This window comes from Carassius carassius, chromosome 6 (assembly GCF_963082965.1).
Source record: "Carassius carassius chromosome 6, fCarCar2.1, whole genome shotgun sequence".
Classification (NCBI taxonomy): domain Eukaryota; kingdom Metazoa; phylum Chordata; class Actinopteri; order Cypriniformes; family Cyprinidae; genus Carassius; species Carassius carassius.
Genome location: NC_081760.1, coordinates 18,576,914 through 18,591,548, shown reverse-complemented (window position 1 = coordinate 18,591,548; position 14,635 = coordinate 18,576,914). Strand labels below are relative to the sequence as shown.

The 14,635-nt window shown below is 38.7% G+C and overlaps 1 protein-coding gene across 3 annotated transcripts; it reads right to left on the bottom strand.

The window, feature by feature from the left end:
* Window positions 1-1,319: 1,319 nt before the first annotated feature.
* LOC132142463 (transmembrane protein 39A-like) lies at window positions 1,320-13,989 on the bottom strand. 3 transcript variants are annotated; one of them, XM_059552351.1, is made up of 9 exons: window positions 13,726-13,989; window positions 12,841-13,006; window positions 10,509-10,731; window positions 9,767-9,850; window positions 9,192-9,346; window positions 8,425-8,752; window positions 7,680-7,867; window positions 7,354-7,474; window positions 1,320-2,611 (listed from the first exon to the last, which is right to left on the bottom strand). In XM_059552351.1, exons 2-9 carry the CDS (start codon window positions 12,945-12,947, stop codon window positions 2,375-2,377), a joined length of 1,443 nt encoding a protein of 480 aa, XP_059408334.1. In that variant the 5' UTR covers window positions 12,948-13,006; window positions 13,726-13,989; the 3' UTR covers window positions 1,320-2,374. The 3 variants fall into 3 exon arrangements, with proteins under 3 accessions (XP_059408334.1, XP_059408333.1, XP_059408335.1); XM_059552350.1 differs by having other exon boundaries at window positions 12,835-13,006; window positions 13,726-13,988; XM_059552352.1 differs by lacking the exons at window positions 12,841-13,006; window positions 13,726-13,989 and adding an exon at window positions 11,231-11,540.
* Between the last annotated feature and the right edge of the window lie 646 nt (window positions 13,990-14,635).

Below are 14,635 nucleotides of genomic sequence, written 5' to 3'. Positions count from 1 at the left end.
ATGTATGCATAGAGTACAGGTCACTGTGATTTTGCAAAGACATTTTCCTGGATCAACATCTTTTGATGATCCTGGATCAACATTATTATCCAAAAGTATAGAATTAACCCAATCCCTACCCCTACCAATATTTTATTCCTAAAATTTGTGTGAAATGATTAACAAGGGTGTAGAAGCGCCTAACCCTGATTGTAAGCCTAAAACAGATATTTCCTGAAAAGTTATACATCAATTATATGTAGTGTTCCTTTAGCTCAAGTGGTAGAGCATTTCGCTACGAAGCGCAAGGTTGGGGGTTTGATTCCCTGGGAACACGATAGGTAAAAATTGATAGCCTGAATACACTGTAAGTCGCTTTGGATAAAAGCGTCTGCTAAATGAATAAATTTTAATTTAATATATATATATATATAAGTTATATATAACAGAAGTACCACTTCTGTGAGGCCAGGGATGAAACCTATGACCTCCTGTACTAACACTGCGATGCTTCTCAACCAGGCACCAGTGGCTCTGAAGTTTATGTTCACATGTGGAACCACAGACTTCAGCGCTGGGAGCAAAAAGTCATCGAGAACTTCTCTGGTCACCAGTGTGTGGACCTTAGCAGAACTGCCTCAAGAGTTCAAGGGGCGGTGTGCATCACTCCACTTAAATTTGCTTAAATCTGCTACTGGATCAAGGGAACTACGTAGACTGCAGAGAAGGTTGAGCAGTAGCTTTGCATTCACTTCATTAGCACGTAGGATACTATTATTTCACACAGGAAAGCTGAACAGTGCAACAATACACAAGAACGTTGAAGCATCAATAACTAATATAACTACTTGGCTTAGGAATACTTTTAACACTTGTTAAGCCATACAATACATATTGTACAAAAAAACAAGTGTTTTGCCAAATCATCTTAAGCAAGGTCAGGGTTTAATAATTTTTCTCCATTTAAAGCCAAACATAAATTACATTTCAGTGTCTGTTTTTTTTTTTTATCTGAAAGGTTTTTAAGAAATATTTTCCATCTGCTGCCTTTGATATCACATTTCGGGACAGTCATTAGTGAAGAGTTTGAGACTGACGAACAGAAGACAGAAAGACTGATGTCACCTTTTTCTGTACACGGCCCTGATGCAACTGGCACAGTTTCTGTAAAGTGTTTGCTTTCTCTAGTGTTGACTGCAACCTGTTGAATAAAGGTGCTTGGTTATGTGGAAATGTCATGTATTGCTGTGTGTGAGAACAATACTGCTTTTACAGGCATTTGTTTCCCTCTAGTGGTCATAGACAGTTCTAGAGATATCCATACACACACACACACACACTGTAAGTCAAAGACATTTTGCACATTACATTTATTCATTCATTGACAGGAATCATTTTGAAAATGTTAATGCCCACTGTTATGAACATATTAAAAGCTTTATCAAAAAATAAAAAGCACCAGTCATGAATAAGAAATTACCGTAGCAACAGCTCAGATTAGACAATGCAAGTAATATACAATTACTTATTTATAAAAGGCATGTGGCTTGTCGAGAACATTTAGCTCATATTTCACCTGAACATCATAAGAAAATGGAGCTTATTTTAAGGCTTTTGGCACTTTCACATGTAGCACACCTCAAAATGACTGAATATGAAAATACTGTCATAATGTAAATAATCTTAATGGTTTAATTTTCTTGAACAGGTCTTATTTTTATCTTGGTGTGAGATATGACCCAGATATTTCTTCACAATTTTCGTGAAAATGATGATCCACCAACAGATCTGAGAAAAATGGGCACTGTTTTTGTCTTTTATTCCGGTTCATGTCATCTGTACTTGAAACAAAGCAGTTTTGTAAAATACTGCAAACCTGAAAGACAAACAACTAGCCACGCCCACTCCAATGGCTCACAGCCCTACAGAGTTGACTTAAAGTAAATAAGGATGCTAATCGGTGAAGCTTTCAAATTGATCCTGTCAGTGTGGTTTTTCTACAAATTTTGATTGAAACAAAGTGGACACAACGAAACTATAAACAGATATAATACTCGTAAAACACAGTAACAGTGGAAATGATCAAACAGCACTCAATGAACTGGACTTTCCGGTCCTTCATCATGATCAGTTCTCTTCCAGTTCTTTTTCTTTTTTATCATCTTTGGCTGAATTTAGATTTCATGTGAGATGCGGGCTACAAAAGGATGTGACAGTGTGTAGCAAGGTAATGCCCGTCTTCTTGTGGTGTGTAACAGTATACAAAATAAAATATTTTATTAAATAGATACAAACATTGCACGGAAATAGACTATCAAAAGCAACAGAATTTCCCAGTCTCATCCTGACTCAATATTGTTTCAGGGATCTGGTTTTATCTCCTTGCTCGGTTTCACTATGACTTAATGCCCAGACCGCTGCTGCCCAGTGGGAACGAATACGCCTTACCCAGCACTATACGGTCCCGTAGCAGCTTGAACAGCACGTAATAGTTGCAGAAGAGAATAAGGCCCAGAGACAGGGTGTGGTTCCAGCGCTCAGAGCGCAGCAGGGAGTAAAGCTGATACAGTATCACGCTTGACTCGATTCCGATGAGAAGGTTCAAGATCCGCAGTGGCTTATGGAACAGAAACTAAACAGAAGAAAACAACATCAGCACCAATCACATGGGAAGCGAACATCACAGTATGATCAGCAGAGCTCTGCTTGGGGAACTTAAGATCAGTAAATAATGACAGTGCCGATGGCTAACACAACACATGATCAAAACACATTAACAATTAATATCAGTTCAACATCTAAACCAGTGGTTCCCAACCACATTTCTGGAGCCCCACTGCACATTGCACATGTATCCTTCATCCAACACACCTGATTCAGCTCATTAGGTCATTAAGAGACTCCAAGATCTGAAATGCATGTCACACAAAAGAGACATGCAAGGTTGGAACATGGTTGGGAAAGTGAAAGTGAAGTGACATGTGGGCAAGTACAGTGACCCATACTCGGACAACAGCGAGGGTTCGGTGCCCTGCTCAAGGGCACTTCAGTCAGGGTATTGAAGGTAGGAGAGAGCGCTGTATATTCACTCCCCCCACCTACAGTACAAGCCCTGCTGGTCCGAGACTGGAACCCGCAACATTTGGGTTACAAGTCAGACTCTCTGACCATTAGGCAATGACTTACCCCAAACAAGTGATGTAAACCAGCGTTCCTCAAATCCAGCCCTGCAGTTTAGCTCCAAACCTAATCAAACACCCCTAGATTAAGATAATCAATCTCTTTCAGAGTTACTAGAAAATTACAGGTATGTGAATTTGTGATCACGTTTTGAGCTTAACTTTGCAGAACCAGATCTGAGGAATCCTGATCTAATGACAGCAGAGTAACAGACAAACTCTTTTCTATTTATTAATGCAGATGTTTTATCTCATTATTAATTGCCTGATAAACCACCTGTATGATCTGCGTATTGAATAAAGTCCTTTTCTTTGCACACAAAGTATTCTCGTAGCTTTGTAAAATTACAGGTGTACCAGTGATGTCACCGTTTTGGCAGTTTCCTTACTACATTTGTGCCTTGACCGTGGTAGGACCACTGTTTTCAACTAATTTTCAGGAGAAGTTGCTAAAGGGAGGTCAATTTGTTGCTAAAAGTTGTGTTAAATTACTTTGATGTCATTGCACGATGACATCACTGCATAATAGGGCTTGCATAGATTAGTCGAGTAATCGAGTGATCTACTACTTCAACCACTAGTCGGTGCTGTCGGAAACAATCAACTACTCAAGCATGCATTAAACACAATGCGTACAAAGAGTTTGCAAGTACAACATGAATTTTAGGATTACAATATTGCATGTACAGGTGCTGGTCATATAATTAGAATATCAAAGTTTATTTATTTCACTAATTCCATTCAAAAAGTGAAACTTGTATATTTAATTATTACATACAGACTGATATATTTCAAATGTTTATTTCTTTTAATTTTGATGTTTATAACTGACAACTAAGGAAAATCCCAAATTCAGCATCTCAGAAAATTAGAATATTGTGAAAAGGATTGATATTGAAGACACCTGGTGCCACACTCTAATCAGTTAATTAACTCAAAACACCCGCAAAGCCTTTAAATGGTCTTTCAGTCTAGTTCTGTAGGCTACACAATCATGGGGAAGACTGCTGACATGACAGTTGTCCAAAAGTCGACCATCGACACCTTGCACAGGGAGGGCAAGACACAAAAGGTCATTGCAAAAGAGGCTTGCTGTTCACAGAGCTCTGTGTCCAAGCACATTAATAGAGAGGCGAAGGGAAGGAAAAGATGTGGTAGAAAAAAAAAAAGTGTATAAGCAATAGGGATAACCGCACCCTGGAGAGGATTGTGAAACAAAACCATTCAAAAATGTGGGATTCACTGAGTGGACTGCAGCTGGAGTCAGTGCTGCAAGAACCACTACACAAAGACATATGCAAGACATGGGTTTCAGCTGTCGGACAGCATCAGAAGTGTCTCGCTCCAAAAAGGACTATGTGCTCTGATGAAAGTAAATTTAGCATTTCCTTTGGAAATCAGGGTCCCAGAGTCAGGAGGAAGAGAGGAGAGGCACACAATCCACGTTTCTTGAGATCCAGTGTAAAGTTTCCGCAGTCAGTGATGGTTTGTGGTGCCATGTCATCTGCTGGTGTTGGTCCACTGTGTTTTTGGAGGTCCAAGGTCAACTCAGCCATATACTACCAGGAGGTTTTAGTGCAATTCATGCTTCCTGCTGCTGACCAACTTTATGGAGATGCACACAGTGCCAAAGCTTCCAGTACCTGGTTTAAGAACCAAGGTATCCCTGTTCTAAATTGGCCAGCAAACTCGCCTGACCTTAACCCCATAGAAAATCTATGGGGTACTGGGAAGAGGAAGATTCGATATGCCAGACCCAAAAATGCAGAAGAGTTGAAGGCCACTATCAGAGCAACCTGGGCTCTCATAACACCTGAGCAATGCCACAGACTGATCGACTCCATGCCACGCCTCACTGCTGCAGTAAATCAGGCAAAAGGAGCCCCAACTAAGTATTGAGTGCTGTACATGCTCATACTTTTCATTTTTATACTTTTTAGTTGGCCAAGATTTCTAAAAATCCTTCCTTTGTATTGGTCTTAATTTATATTCTAATTTTCTGAGATATTAGTTGTCAGTTATAATTAGCAAAATTAAAAGAAATAAACTTTTGAAATATATCAGTCTGAGTGAAATTAATGAATATAAAATACAAGTTTCACTTTTTGAATGGAATTAATGAAATCAACTATTTGATGATATTCTAATTATATGACCAGCACCTGTAGCTGTTACTTTCTATGACCTTATCTATGTTGCATGTAAAATGAAAATATGTAAATAGGGTTGTGAATGAAGCCGAATACATTATTCCGAATGGCACAGAAAATGGCTTCAAAAATGAAAAACAGACAAGGAATAATTCTGCCAGAACACTCAGCTGAAGCTGGCACAGGCCGGAGTTTGCTAGATAACAGGTGAGCCAGGGGATCAATGCAATATTATACAGAGACCTCTTAAGTCATGAGTGTAAAGTCAATGAATGTATACTTTATGAATGAAAAGCCCGCAAATCAAACACAGCATTGCTGTTGTCTCCGTGCATCTCTCAGAAATCAGAGCTTGGAAAGAATAACATCACCTATAATAATACATTATACACGTTCTATTGTATATATTTAAAAGCCATTGCTTTAAACCTTAGGCTACGATATGATACGAATGAATGGATTAAGCACAGCGCGCTCACCAATCAAACAGCCGCGCTGCGCGTCAGTCTCTCAAAAACCAGTTCTCTCTCGAGAGAGCAGGATAATAATCAACTTAGATATGGATACATTTCCTACTTGGCCTACATGTTTGCATCTTTATCTTTTGCTGGTTTGCGCGGCACACCAGTATTTGTTTAGTGAAGTTCATTATACATTAAGACTCGCTTAAGTGTTCCGCGTAATGAAAAATGTGCGCATTGAATTGATCCAGTCGTGTTCAAATGATCACTAAACGTTTGTCGTGACATCTCTCTGCTTGCATGATAAATATTATTTTAGAAATTAATAATTATTTTAGTTTAACACTGCATACTTGTTCAGTGATAATTATGAAAAAAAAGATCTTGATAAGGTCTTATCAAGTACTGTACGACATTGTATCCGAATGCAGATACGAAAAATGTTGTGATTGTTACAGACACAAATACAAATACTGGCTGTTACATGAAAATGTAAATATGTAATGTCATAAGTTTTGAAAATTTATATATGTAATTGTTGCATAAGGCTATAAATTAAGCGCTTATTTATAAAAAAAACACATTTAATGTCTTTTCATTTACAGTAGCATAAACCACGAGTATTTTTTAAATATAAAAATTGACTAGTAGAAATCAGGAGTCGTACAACCCCTACTGCGTAATCACAATGCTAAATTGAGTTACCACTTAAATCTCGGTAAAAAATATATTTTTATATGTTAATTTACATTTGTTTGCAGAATAATATAAATGCTTAATATTAATTGTTAAAATATAAATAACGTTCTTATATACACAACATTGAATTATTAAACACTTTAGACATTACACAGCGATTACAAGTTTTTTATTAGCTAGTAAACTAGCTACACTACACATTCTGAACAATTATAGTTTTAAGCAGTGTAATATTAGTCAGTATGCAACACTAAGAAAATAATTCAAAGATTTTTACTCTAACAATTACGGATTGTATTTTGTGTTTTGGGTTACAGGGTTTACAAAGGATAACAGATCATTTCCAGGAAAACTACTAGTAGCCTACCTTTTTCATTTTCTAGATAATTTCCTTACAGTATATTAACTGATCAACAATCACAACAAGGTGTATCATTTCCTCTTTTTGTGAAATTTAGATGGAAAATGTGTCCCTTTTTATTGTTTGAATCACTTATCAAAAGTTGCTAAAAGTAGCGAAATAAAATTTAAAAACGATTTAATTTGTTGCTAGGTGCTTTTGGAAGAAAGTTACTAGGGTACTATGAAAGATTGCTAAATTTAGCAACAAAATTGCTTAGTTGGCAACACTGGGTATATTTAGCAAACAAAATTGCTTAGTTGGCAACACTGGGTAGGACCCTTGCTGTCTATGGAGTGCCAGAAAACTGTGTGTTTTGTGTTCGAAGATGAACGAAGATCTTACGGGTTTGGAACAACATGAGGAAGGGAAATGAATGACAATTTTAATTTTTGGGTTAAATGTCCCTTTAATTGGTGGGTAAATATTAATTTGCATTCATGTCATCATATTAAGTTAAAGGACAAGAAATAACAGATACTCACATAAAACCTGGCATGCGAGACGTCGGAGGGCAAGGCCACATTATACGGCCCAATAGCCTTATAAAGACAGCGGCTGTGACGCACCAGGACTCCCTGAGGCCAGATGGTGCTCTCAGACCAGCTGAACACATACCAATGAGAACAACAATTATAAATACCCATAACACTGCTGATATTTTGTCTGTGAAGTGTTCTGCAAGCATTTTTATAAGAACTTGACTTTGAAACTATGTCTAAACAACTACATAGTTGATGCAAAGGAACGTTCATTAATTTCTTATTCACTGAAGGTGTTCTGTGACTTGATGTGATTGAGGTAAACTCACATGTGCTGTGGCGTATTGCTGTAGGATCCATGTTCTAGCTTCTGCCAGCGGCCCAAATGTGCAGCGGAGCGATGCAGCAGGTCACAGTAACTGGGTGGCAGAAGCTGACTCATCAACATCACAAATGCATTGATCCACACCATGATCAGGTGCTCACATGACCAGCGCATGTCGTAGTACTGCGTGCTCTGGAAAACATTGAACATAAAATGTAAAACCACAAGCTCCAATCTGACTGGCAGTTATGCACTTCTACACAAAATTGTATCACTATCATTAACCTGATAGATTCTTTTAACATGTTAATAGCAACAGCTGCACCTCCCAGTTCATTCTATTTAAAGCACCACTGCTTACAAAGTACTGTCTCACTAATCTACCTGATTGAGTAGTTGGCTGTTTGGTTGAGTAGGAATAGGATGCTGCTCTGGCTGGACTGCTGCACCATTATATTTCACTACATTTTTCCATCCCTCTATTACTGTGCATCAATGATGATTGCTTTCAGATAAACACGGATCCAGATACCACATAAACATGAAGTAGAATTTAGAAATAAAATAAATAAATAATTATAAAAAAAAATTCTGTCACCAATGACATCATGCTGATCCAACAGTGAACTACACCTCTAAAAAAAATGGGTTGGTAACTACATGTACATAAATCACAATTCTGTCATTCTGATCAAGCTGCAGAGCGACTGAACAGTCCATTCAGTGACTACTGTCTGAGGATGGCTCACCCTGACGAAGCACAGGGGTAGGAATGCCACATAATAAGCACTGAAGAGTGAATTGAAGAGAACTTCCTTGATGCGGCGGTTAAAGTCGGTCTTGAGCTCCTCCACTTCACTGCGGATGAGCTCAGGTGAAGGCGGGCAGGTGTGTGTGGGGATGTGTGTGGGGCTGGAGAACTGCTCATGCAGACTTTCACGCAGCAGTGTGAGGAAGTCTCTGGGCCGCAGCAGAGGCCTGTCATACCCATCCTGCTCTGAGAAGCTGCATTCAGGTGGAGTGGATTGAGCTCGACCCTCCTGATGGAAGCAGCAGAGTGGCACATAAACACCGAACCTGAATCAGAGACAAAGAGACAGAATATGTAGATTAAAACAACAACAAATTAAACGAATACAGTGCAAGCAGAAACAAGAACATGAACACCAGTGGCAGAACCATCAGCATCCCATGGCCTATCCCTTATGATTTTTCCAACCATTTGTGACTAGTGGATAAGGATTTTCATTTATTTATTATTTAATGGTAGCAGTTCCGATCACAAAGGTAAGCTTGTTACAAATAAAATCTTTCAGTCCCAATCATAACTTAAATGATTAACATGGTAAAATTCATGGACAAATTCAGCAGATGTGTCTATATTTTCTGAAAGGGTGTTCAAAGGCTATGAAGAGATCAAATCTTACGTCTGACCAGTAAGTTCCACTGTCACCAAACATGCGTGGACACTGAGATAATCATACATGCAGTTTCATAAAGAAAACTGGAGACTTACGGATATCCCAGGAAGAGCAGGTTGAGTACGGAGTAATTGTCGAAGAGGTTGATGACAGTCCAGCACAGAACCCATCCACACAATGTCAGCAGGATCAAGCGGGTTGCAATCAGAGCCACATACCAGACAAGAGACGATGGACACACCAGAGAGGCCTGAAAAATGACACACAATATATTTATTAGAAGGAAACAGTGGAAAAACTCATCCTGAGGGACTTTCAGCTCACAGTGAATGATAATCATCATTGAGAAGGTCACTATGATGAGGTGACAAATAGACCACAGAAACCCTGGTTCAAACTTCCTCCTGCGCACACATGCACACACACCCACTGAGGGAAGGCAACATGCAAATTCGTTACAAACAAACATTCCCTCTGAGCTACAAACAGTGTCAATGCTGTTAGACTGTATATCAACACTCATGGAGGACTACTCAACCAAATAGATTCAAGGGCCACAACTAATTGTTGCATAATCAAATTTTTATGCTTGCCAATATAAAGGGAACATGGTTAACAAACAATCATTTGAAAAGCTTTACTTGATCATTAAAAACAGAATCAGAAGCACCTCTGAGATGATGGTCCACACGAGTCTTCTGGCCAACATCACGGTTATGAAGACAGCCAGGTGATAGTCCATCAGATGGAAGTTCTTAACACAGAAAAATAAAAATATATATATATTTTTATTACATACTGTTTCATATTGAAAGGGGATTTTTGTCATGTTCACTGCTACCATTATTCATGTGTGCAAATGTGAAATGACAGCATGACTTCAAATCGTCTCTTCCTTTACTCACCCTCTCATATTACATTAAACTATATGACTTACTTTCCTCAGTGGAACACTAAAGGAGATGTTTAGCATGATGTTCACACTACTCTGAATCATACAATGAAAGCAAAAGGTGATCAGCCCGTCAAGCTACAATGAAGCATTATGAACATGGTCCATTTGAGCTGTGGTGCGCTATATTTCAAGTCTTCTTAAATCATGATTAATTTGTGTCTGTTTAGTCATTATACACTGAAAATAAATTCAGAGTTATACTGTAAAATGATGCCAAACGACACTGATTCGTGTATGTTGCAGGCCCAACTGTGGCACAACAAATTCAACCAAACAGAAGACTTTTCAGAGCTCAACGATTATTGTCTGGAGTGGTTTACAATAAAGAGTATCATGAACATCCTGCCAAATGTCTCCTTTTGTGTTCTACTAGGAAACTAGCAACAAAGCAGAGTACATTATTAATATCAACAATATATTAGTAGTAATACCAATGTATTCTGTCATTTGATTGTACCATTGAAGTAGAGGCTGTTGGGTGGTTGTATGAAGACCACCACACTGTCCTATAAATGTTTATGTACTGAACGAAGAGAGCCACCAGCAGGTAGAGGAAGAGCAGTGACTCAAACAGCATGTTACTGTCCAGAGGAAGGTCGGGAATGCAGGAATGACGGACAGGTTCAGGAGTGATGAGAGCTGTGAGGGGTGGAGCCGACAGACCCACTGCACCGCTGTTCCTGCAACATGCACACACATGAACAAGCTTGTTTGACTATATTAGTGAGGACATTGCATAGACTTCCATTGACATATTGGTTAATTATATTTTCTATCCTGTTAACACACAACACTCTACCCCAAAACCTACCCCTCAAAGAAATTTATAAAATTTGAAGCGTGCACATTGTTATGGAGGTGTACATGGTGCATTGATAATACCGTTGCGTGGTGTATGTGCAGCATTTTTGCAGTTTTGCTGCTGTGGGCACATCATCATTTAAGAGTGACGTGAATGTGCATAGTGACCCGTGTATTGGTGGATTACTTTTACTGATCCATGTGGGGAAATTTACTCTGCATTTAACCATCCCTAATTTAGCCCACTGCTGAAATTGTTGATCAGCTGTCACTGTCGTTGAGAGCCTGTGTGTGGCTTAATAGGCAAATTATATGCATATGGCTGCGTTAGCTCTAGCAGAGATGTGTAAGATAGATATGTAAGGGTATTTAGCTTACAGTTGCTTACTGAAGGCCGTCTGAAACTCCACGATACGCTGTTGCATTTATATAAATGTATTTGGGCCTTAATGTCCTCACTAGTAGGTTGTCATATTTTACTATAGAAGTGAGGACATTTGGCCCTCACAAGTTAAACACACACACACACACACACACACACACACACAGGACCACTTTACATACAACTACAGTCAGCAGTGAATGATTAAGACACGTCAAGCCAAAAAGCTAAATCTCTCTTCAGTAAACCTCTAACTCCATCATGAAGCAGATTTCCTTCTGATATTCAAAACAGTGATCACACCAGCTCATGTTAGCTCTTCTATAGCCTGTGAGGGGTAGGAAGAGGCAGGATGATTTAAAAAAAAAAAAACGGTTTACTGAAGATCATATAAAACAATGGCAGTTCACAAAACACGCATAAAATATTTCCAGCATAATTAAAAACGAGGCAGATGTGAACCAGCAGTTGCTGTAAGAAACCTGGTGACAGAATGCAAATCTGCCAGGCCAATTCTGGGCTTTAATAACAACTGAGTAAAAGAGAGAGGAAAAAAAAAAAAAAGTGCGCGCAAACAAACAATACCCCAATTATACGGTGTGAAATCTACTCCACTAGTACTGGCTTCATCTTATCAGGTTATTATGAACAGGAAAACATCAGACACAGGTTACAAACTAAAACCATCACAAAGTCTTTGGACACATTTTTCACTAGTGCATTTTCATTTTTAAACTCATAACTTTTACTACGGTTATGACTCATTTACACTACCCTGGCATTTTAGACCCTCAAAAATGGAGACTTTCGAAAATGCTGCAGACCCCGTTTTAGTTTAAAAGCCACGGGGTTGTGTTTCATTGTAAACAGACCAAAACAGAGGAAAAAAAAAAGCGTGGCTGCCCGCTTTCAAGTCGTTTTACCTGCATGAATGATCATGTGATATGCATTTTCTATTGTGTAGTGTGGACCAAAAATGATTCTGAAATGCAGTTAAAACGCAAGTGTAGACGAGGAAATTTTTCGTTTTAAAATGCCGTTTTAAAACGAAAATGCACTAGTCTAAATAGGCCTTTAGCTACTCACATCACCCTGAAACATCGCAGACTTTAACAGTATCAACATACTGCATGAGATCAGATGAACCTGATGGTGAGCATTTTATTATTTGGCTTTAAACTACCCAAAGTAGACTATTAAACATTGTGCACTGATGTGTAAGCAGACAGCGATAATCCCATGGTAGAACTGACATAAAATTGATCATTATAATTATGCAGCAATTGACATACATGTGTCTGTCTATAAAAACAATGGTGTTCAAGGTTTTCGCATTAATAAATTCACACATGGATCATTAGATAAAAACAGAAACAAACCTTATAATCTGGATAACTGTGTAATAAGGTGAAAGCAGTATCATTTGGCATGCTGCTCTTCGTGTGTTTATTTCCTATTTGAAATTAGTAACAGCATAATTGTGTGTGTATTCCTGAGTTTTTATTTACGGTTTAAAATGAAAGAGGTACTCCAGAATCCACCAGATGAATTTCTTAATAAAGTAAGTGACGATGAGTGAATACTGCTCAGGTAAGTTCACCTGCACCGGAGCCCCGTTCCATTGCTGAGGCCACCGCCCACCAGTGTCTGCAGTGACGGCAGTGCAGAGCGGCTCAGCTGCTGTCTACTTGGACCCCTGCGGCCCCCGGGCATCTCTGTCTGCGGCTCCCAGCGACCACGTCCTCACGTCTTGGCCCAATGCAGCCTGGACACTGTGGGAGAAACATTAAATACTCCGTCTGTTTACTGACTGCTAACTCCTTTACAGTGTTATTAACCTGGTAACAAATGTAGCAAACAGTGAAAGAAGAAAACCCTTAAACATGATGTGAAATTACATGGCAAAGAAGAAAACTACTGTCAAGTCATTCAAGAGAATCAATTCAATCAACTCTCATCTCAGCAGTCAGGTCAGAGATGAGTTGGTAATAGTCTGATAAACGAGTGTTTCACCATCTGGCACAAAGCCGCAGTTGAAACTGCTGCACTAAAAGAGGAACTTAGTAAAGAAGCTGAACTGTGAAGGGAAAAAATTTATAACACTGACTCATCCACACACACACACACACACACACTGCTGCTGCTGATGGGACTCATCCAATGATGCTCAGAAATGCTGCGAGATTAGACCAGACTTACAGCTAATCTACCACTACAACCAGACAAACACATCAGCTATACACATAACCAGACTAACGACTGAACTACCACCACTAACTATTGGCTGAACCCCAGACTAACACATCAGCTAACAAACACACACTTCAAACACAAACAGGAAATAATCTTACTAACTGGTTTGTCGCAGGTAACTAAACTAACCCTAACAGAACCACCTCAACTATATAAATATTAATGATCTGATTCATTAGATCAAACAGTGACTGAATGCATAATTAACACTTAAATGAATAATTAAAGCAACACTTACCGCACATCAATCATGAGCGCAGACATCAGTCACCTAAACTCTGTAACAACCTCATTTGTTCCTCTCTCTGTATTAATGAGACTGTGGGGTTTCTGATGGGACCGTGTGGAAATTTTGTTTCGCGTGCTTTTGCAGTCAAGTGCTGCTCCTTATTAACGGCCTTAAAATGCAAAACAAACTTGCAGAAGTTCCTCGCGTTGCAGTTACAGACCGACGTGGCAAACCGACGGCTGCGTCACATGACGCCATCAGAGATGCGACGCATGTGATGCGCAGGCGCTGGACACAGAAGGAAAACGTGGTCAAGTAGAGGTTATTGTCATTCTTTTGGGTGATTGGCATTATCGTTCTGTTTGTAAACAAACAAACAAAAAAATGCGTTTAAGTTTGTATTACCAGCGTAGGCACAGAAACTGCTAAATTAAATTCCAGGACTTAATGGTTTTCAAGGACTAAAATCAGAGATCACAAAATCGTTATCTAAAATGGTACAAACAAATAAAATTCAGCACATTAAAAGCATACAATTACTGTGGCAACTTTAACATTTGAAAGGATATTATGGCAATGTTATCAATTTCCTTATTTAAAGTTTTTTTTTTTCATGAACACGATTAACCTGAAGGTGAAAGCCTCATCACACTTGGAAACATTCTGAGCTATATCACGTTTATGGACACTAGGGTGTGACAATTCATTTAGCTCACGAGATGAGACAAAATACAGATAATTATAGTTTACTAGAACGAGACAATGTTTTAAATACAATTTTAAAGAATATTTTCCTTTAAATCACAAAAAGACACCGAGCTGCACAAAACAATGTAGATGTATTTAGAAATATTTTAACTTATCTAGAGCCGTAACTAACAATTATTTTGGTAATCAAGTGATCTACTTATTATTTTGA

Bases quoted from the DNA above. Each gene is read 5' to 3' on its own strand.
- LOC132142463 (XM_059552350.1), bottom strand. From the start codon at position 12,947: ATGCCCGGGGGCCGCAGGGGTCCAAGTAGACAGCAGCTGAGCCGCTCT. The intron at 10,732-12,834 runs GTGAACTTACCT...TGCATGTTGCAG, and splicing joins GGAACGGGGCTCCGGTGCAG to GAACAGCGGTGCAGTGGGTC. The intron at 7,475-7,679 runs GTGAGTTTACCT...GTATGTGTTCAG, and splicing joins AGCAATACGCCACAGCACAT to CTGGTCTGAGAGCACCATCT.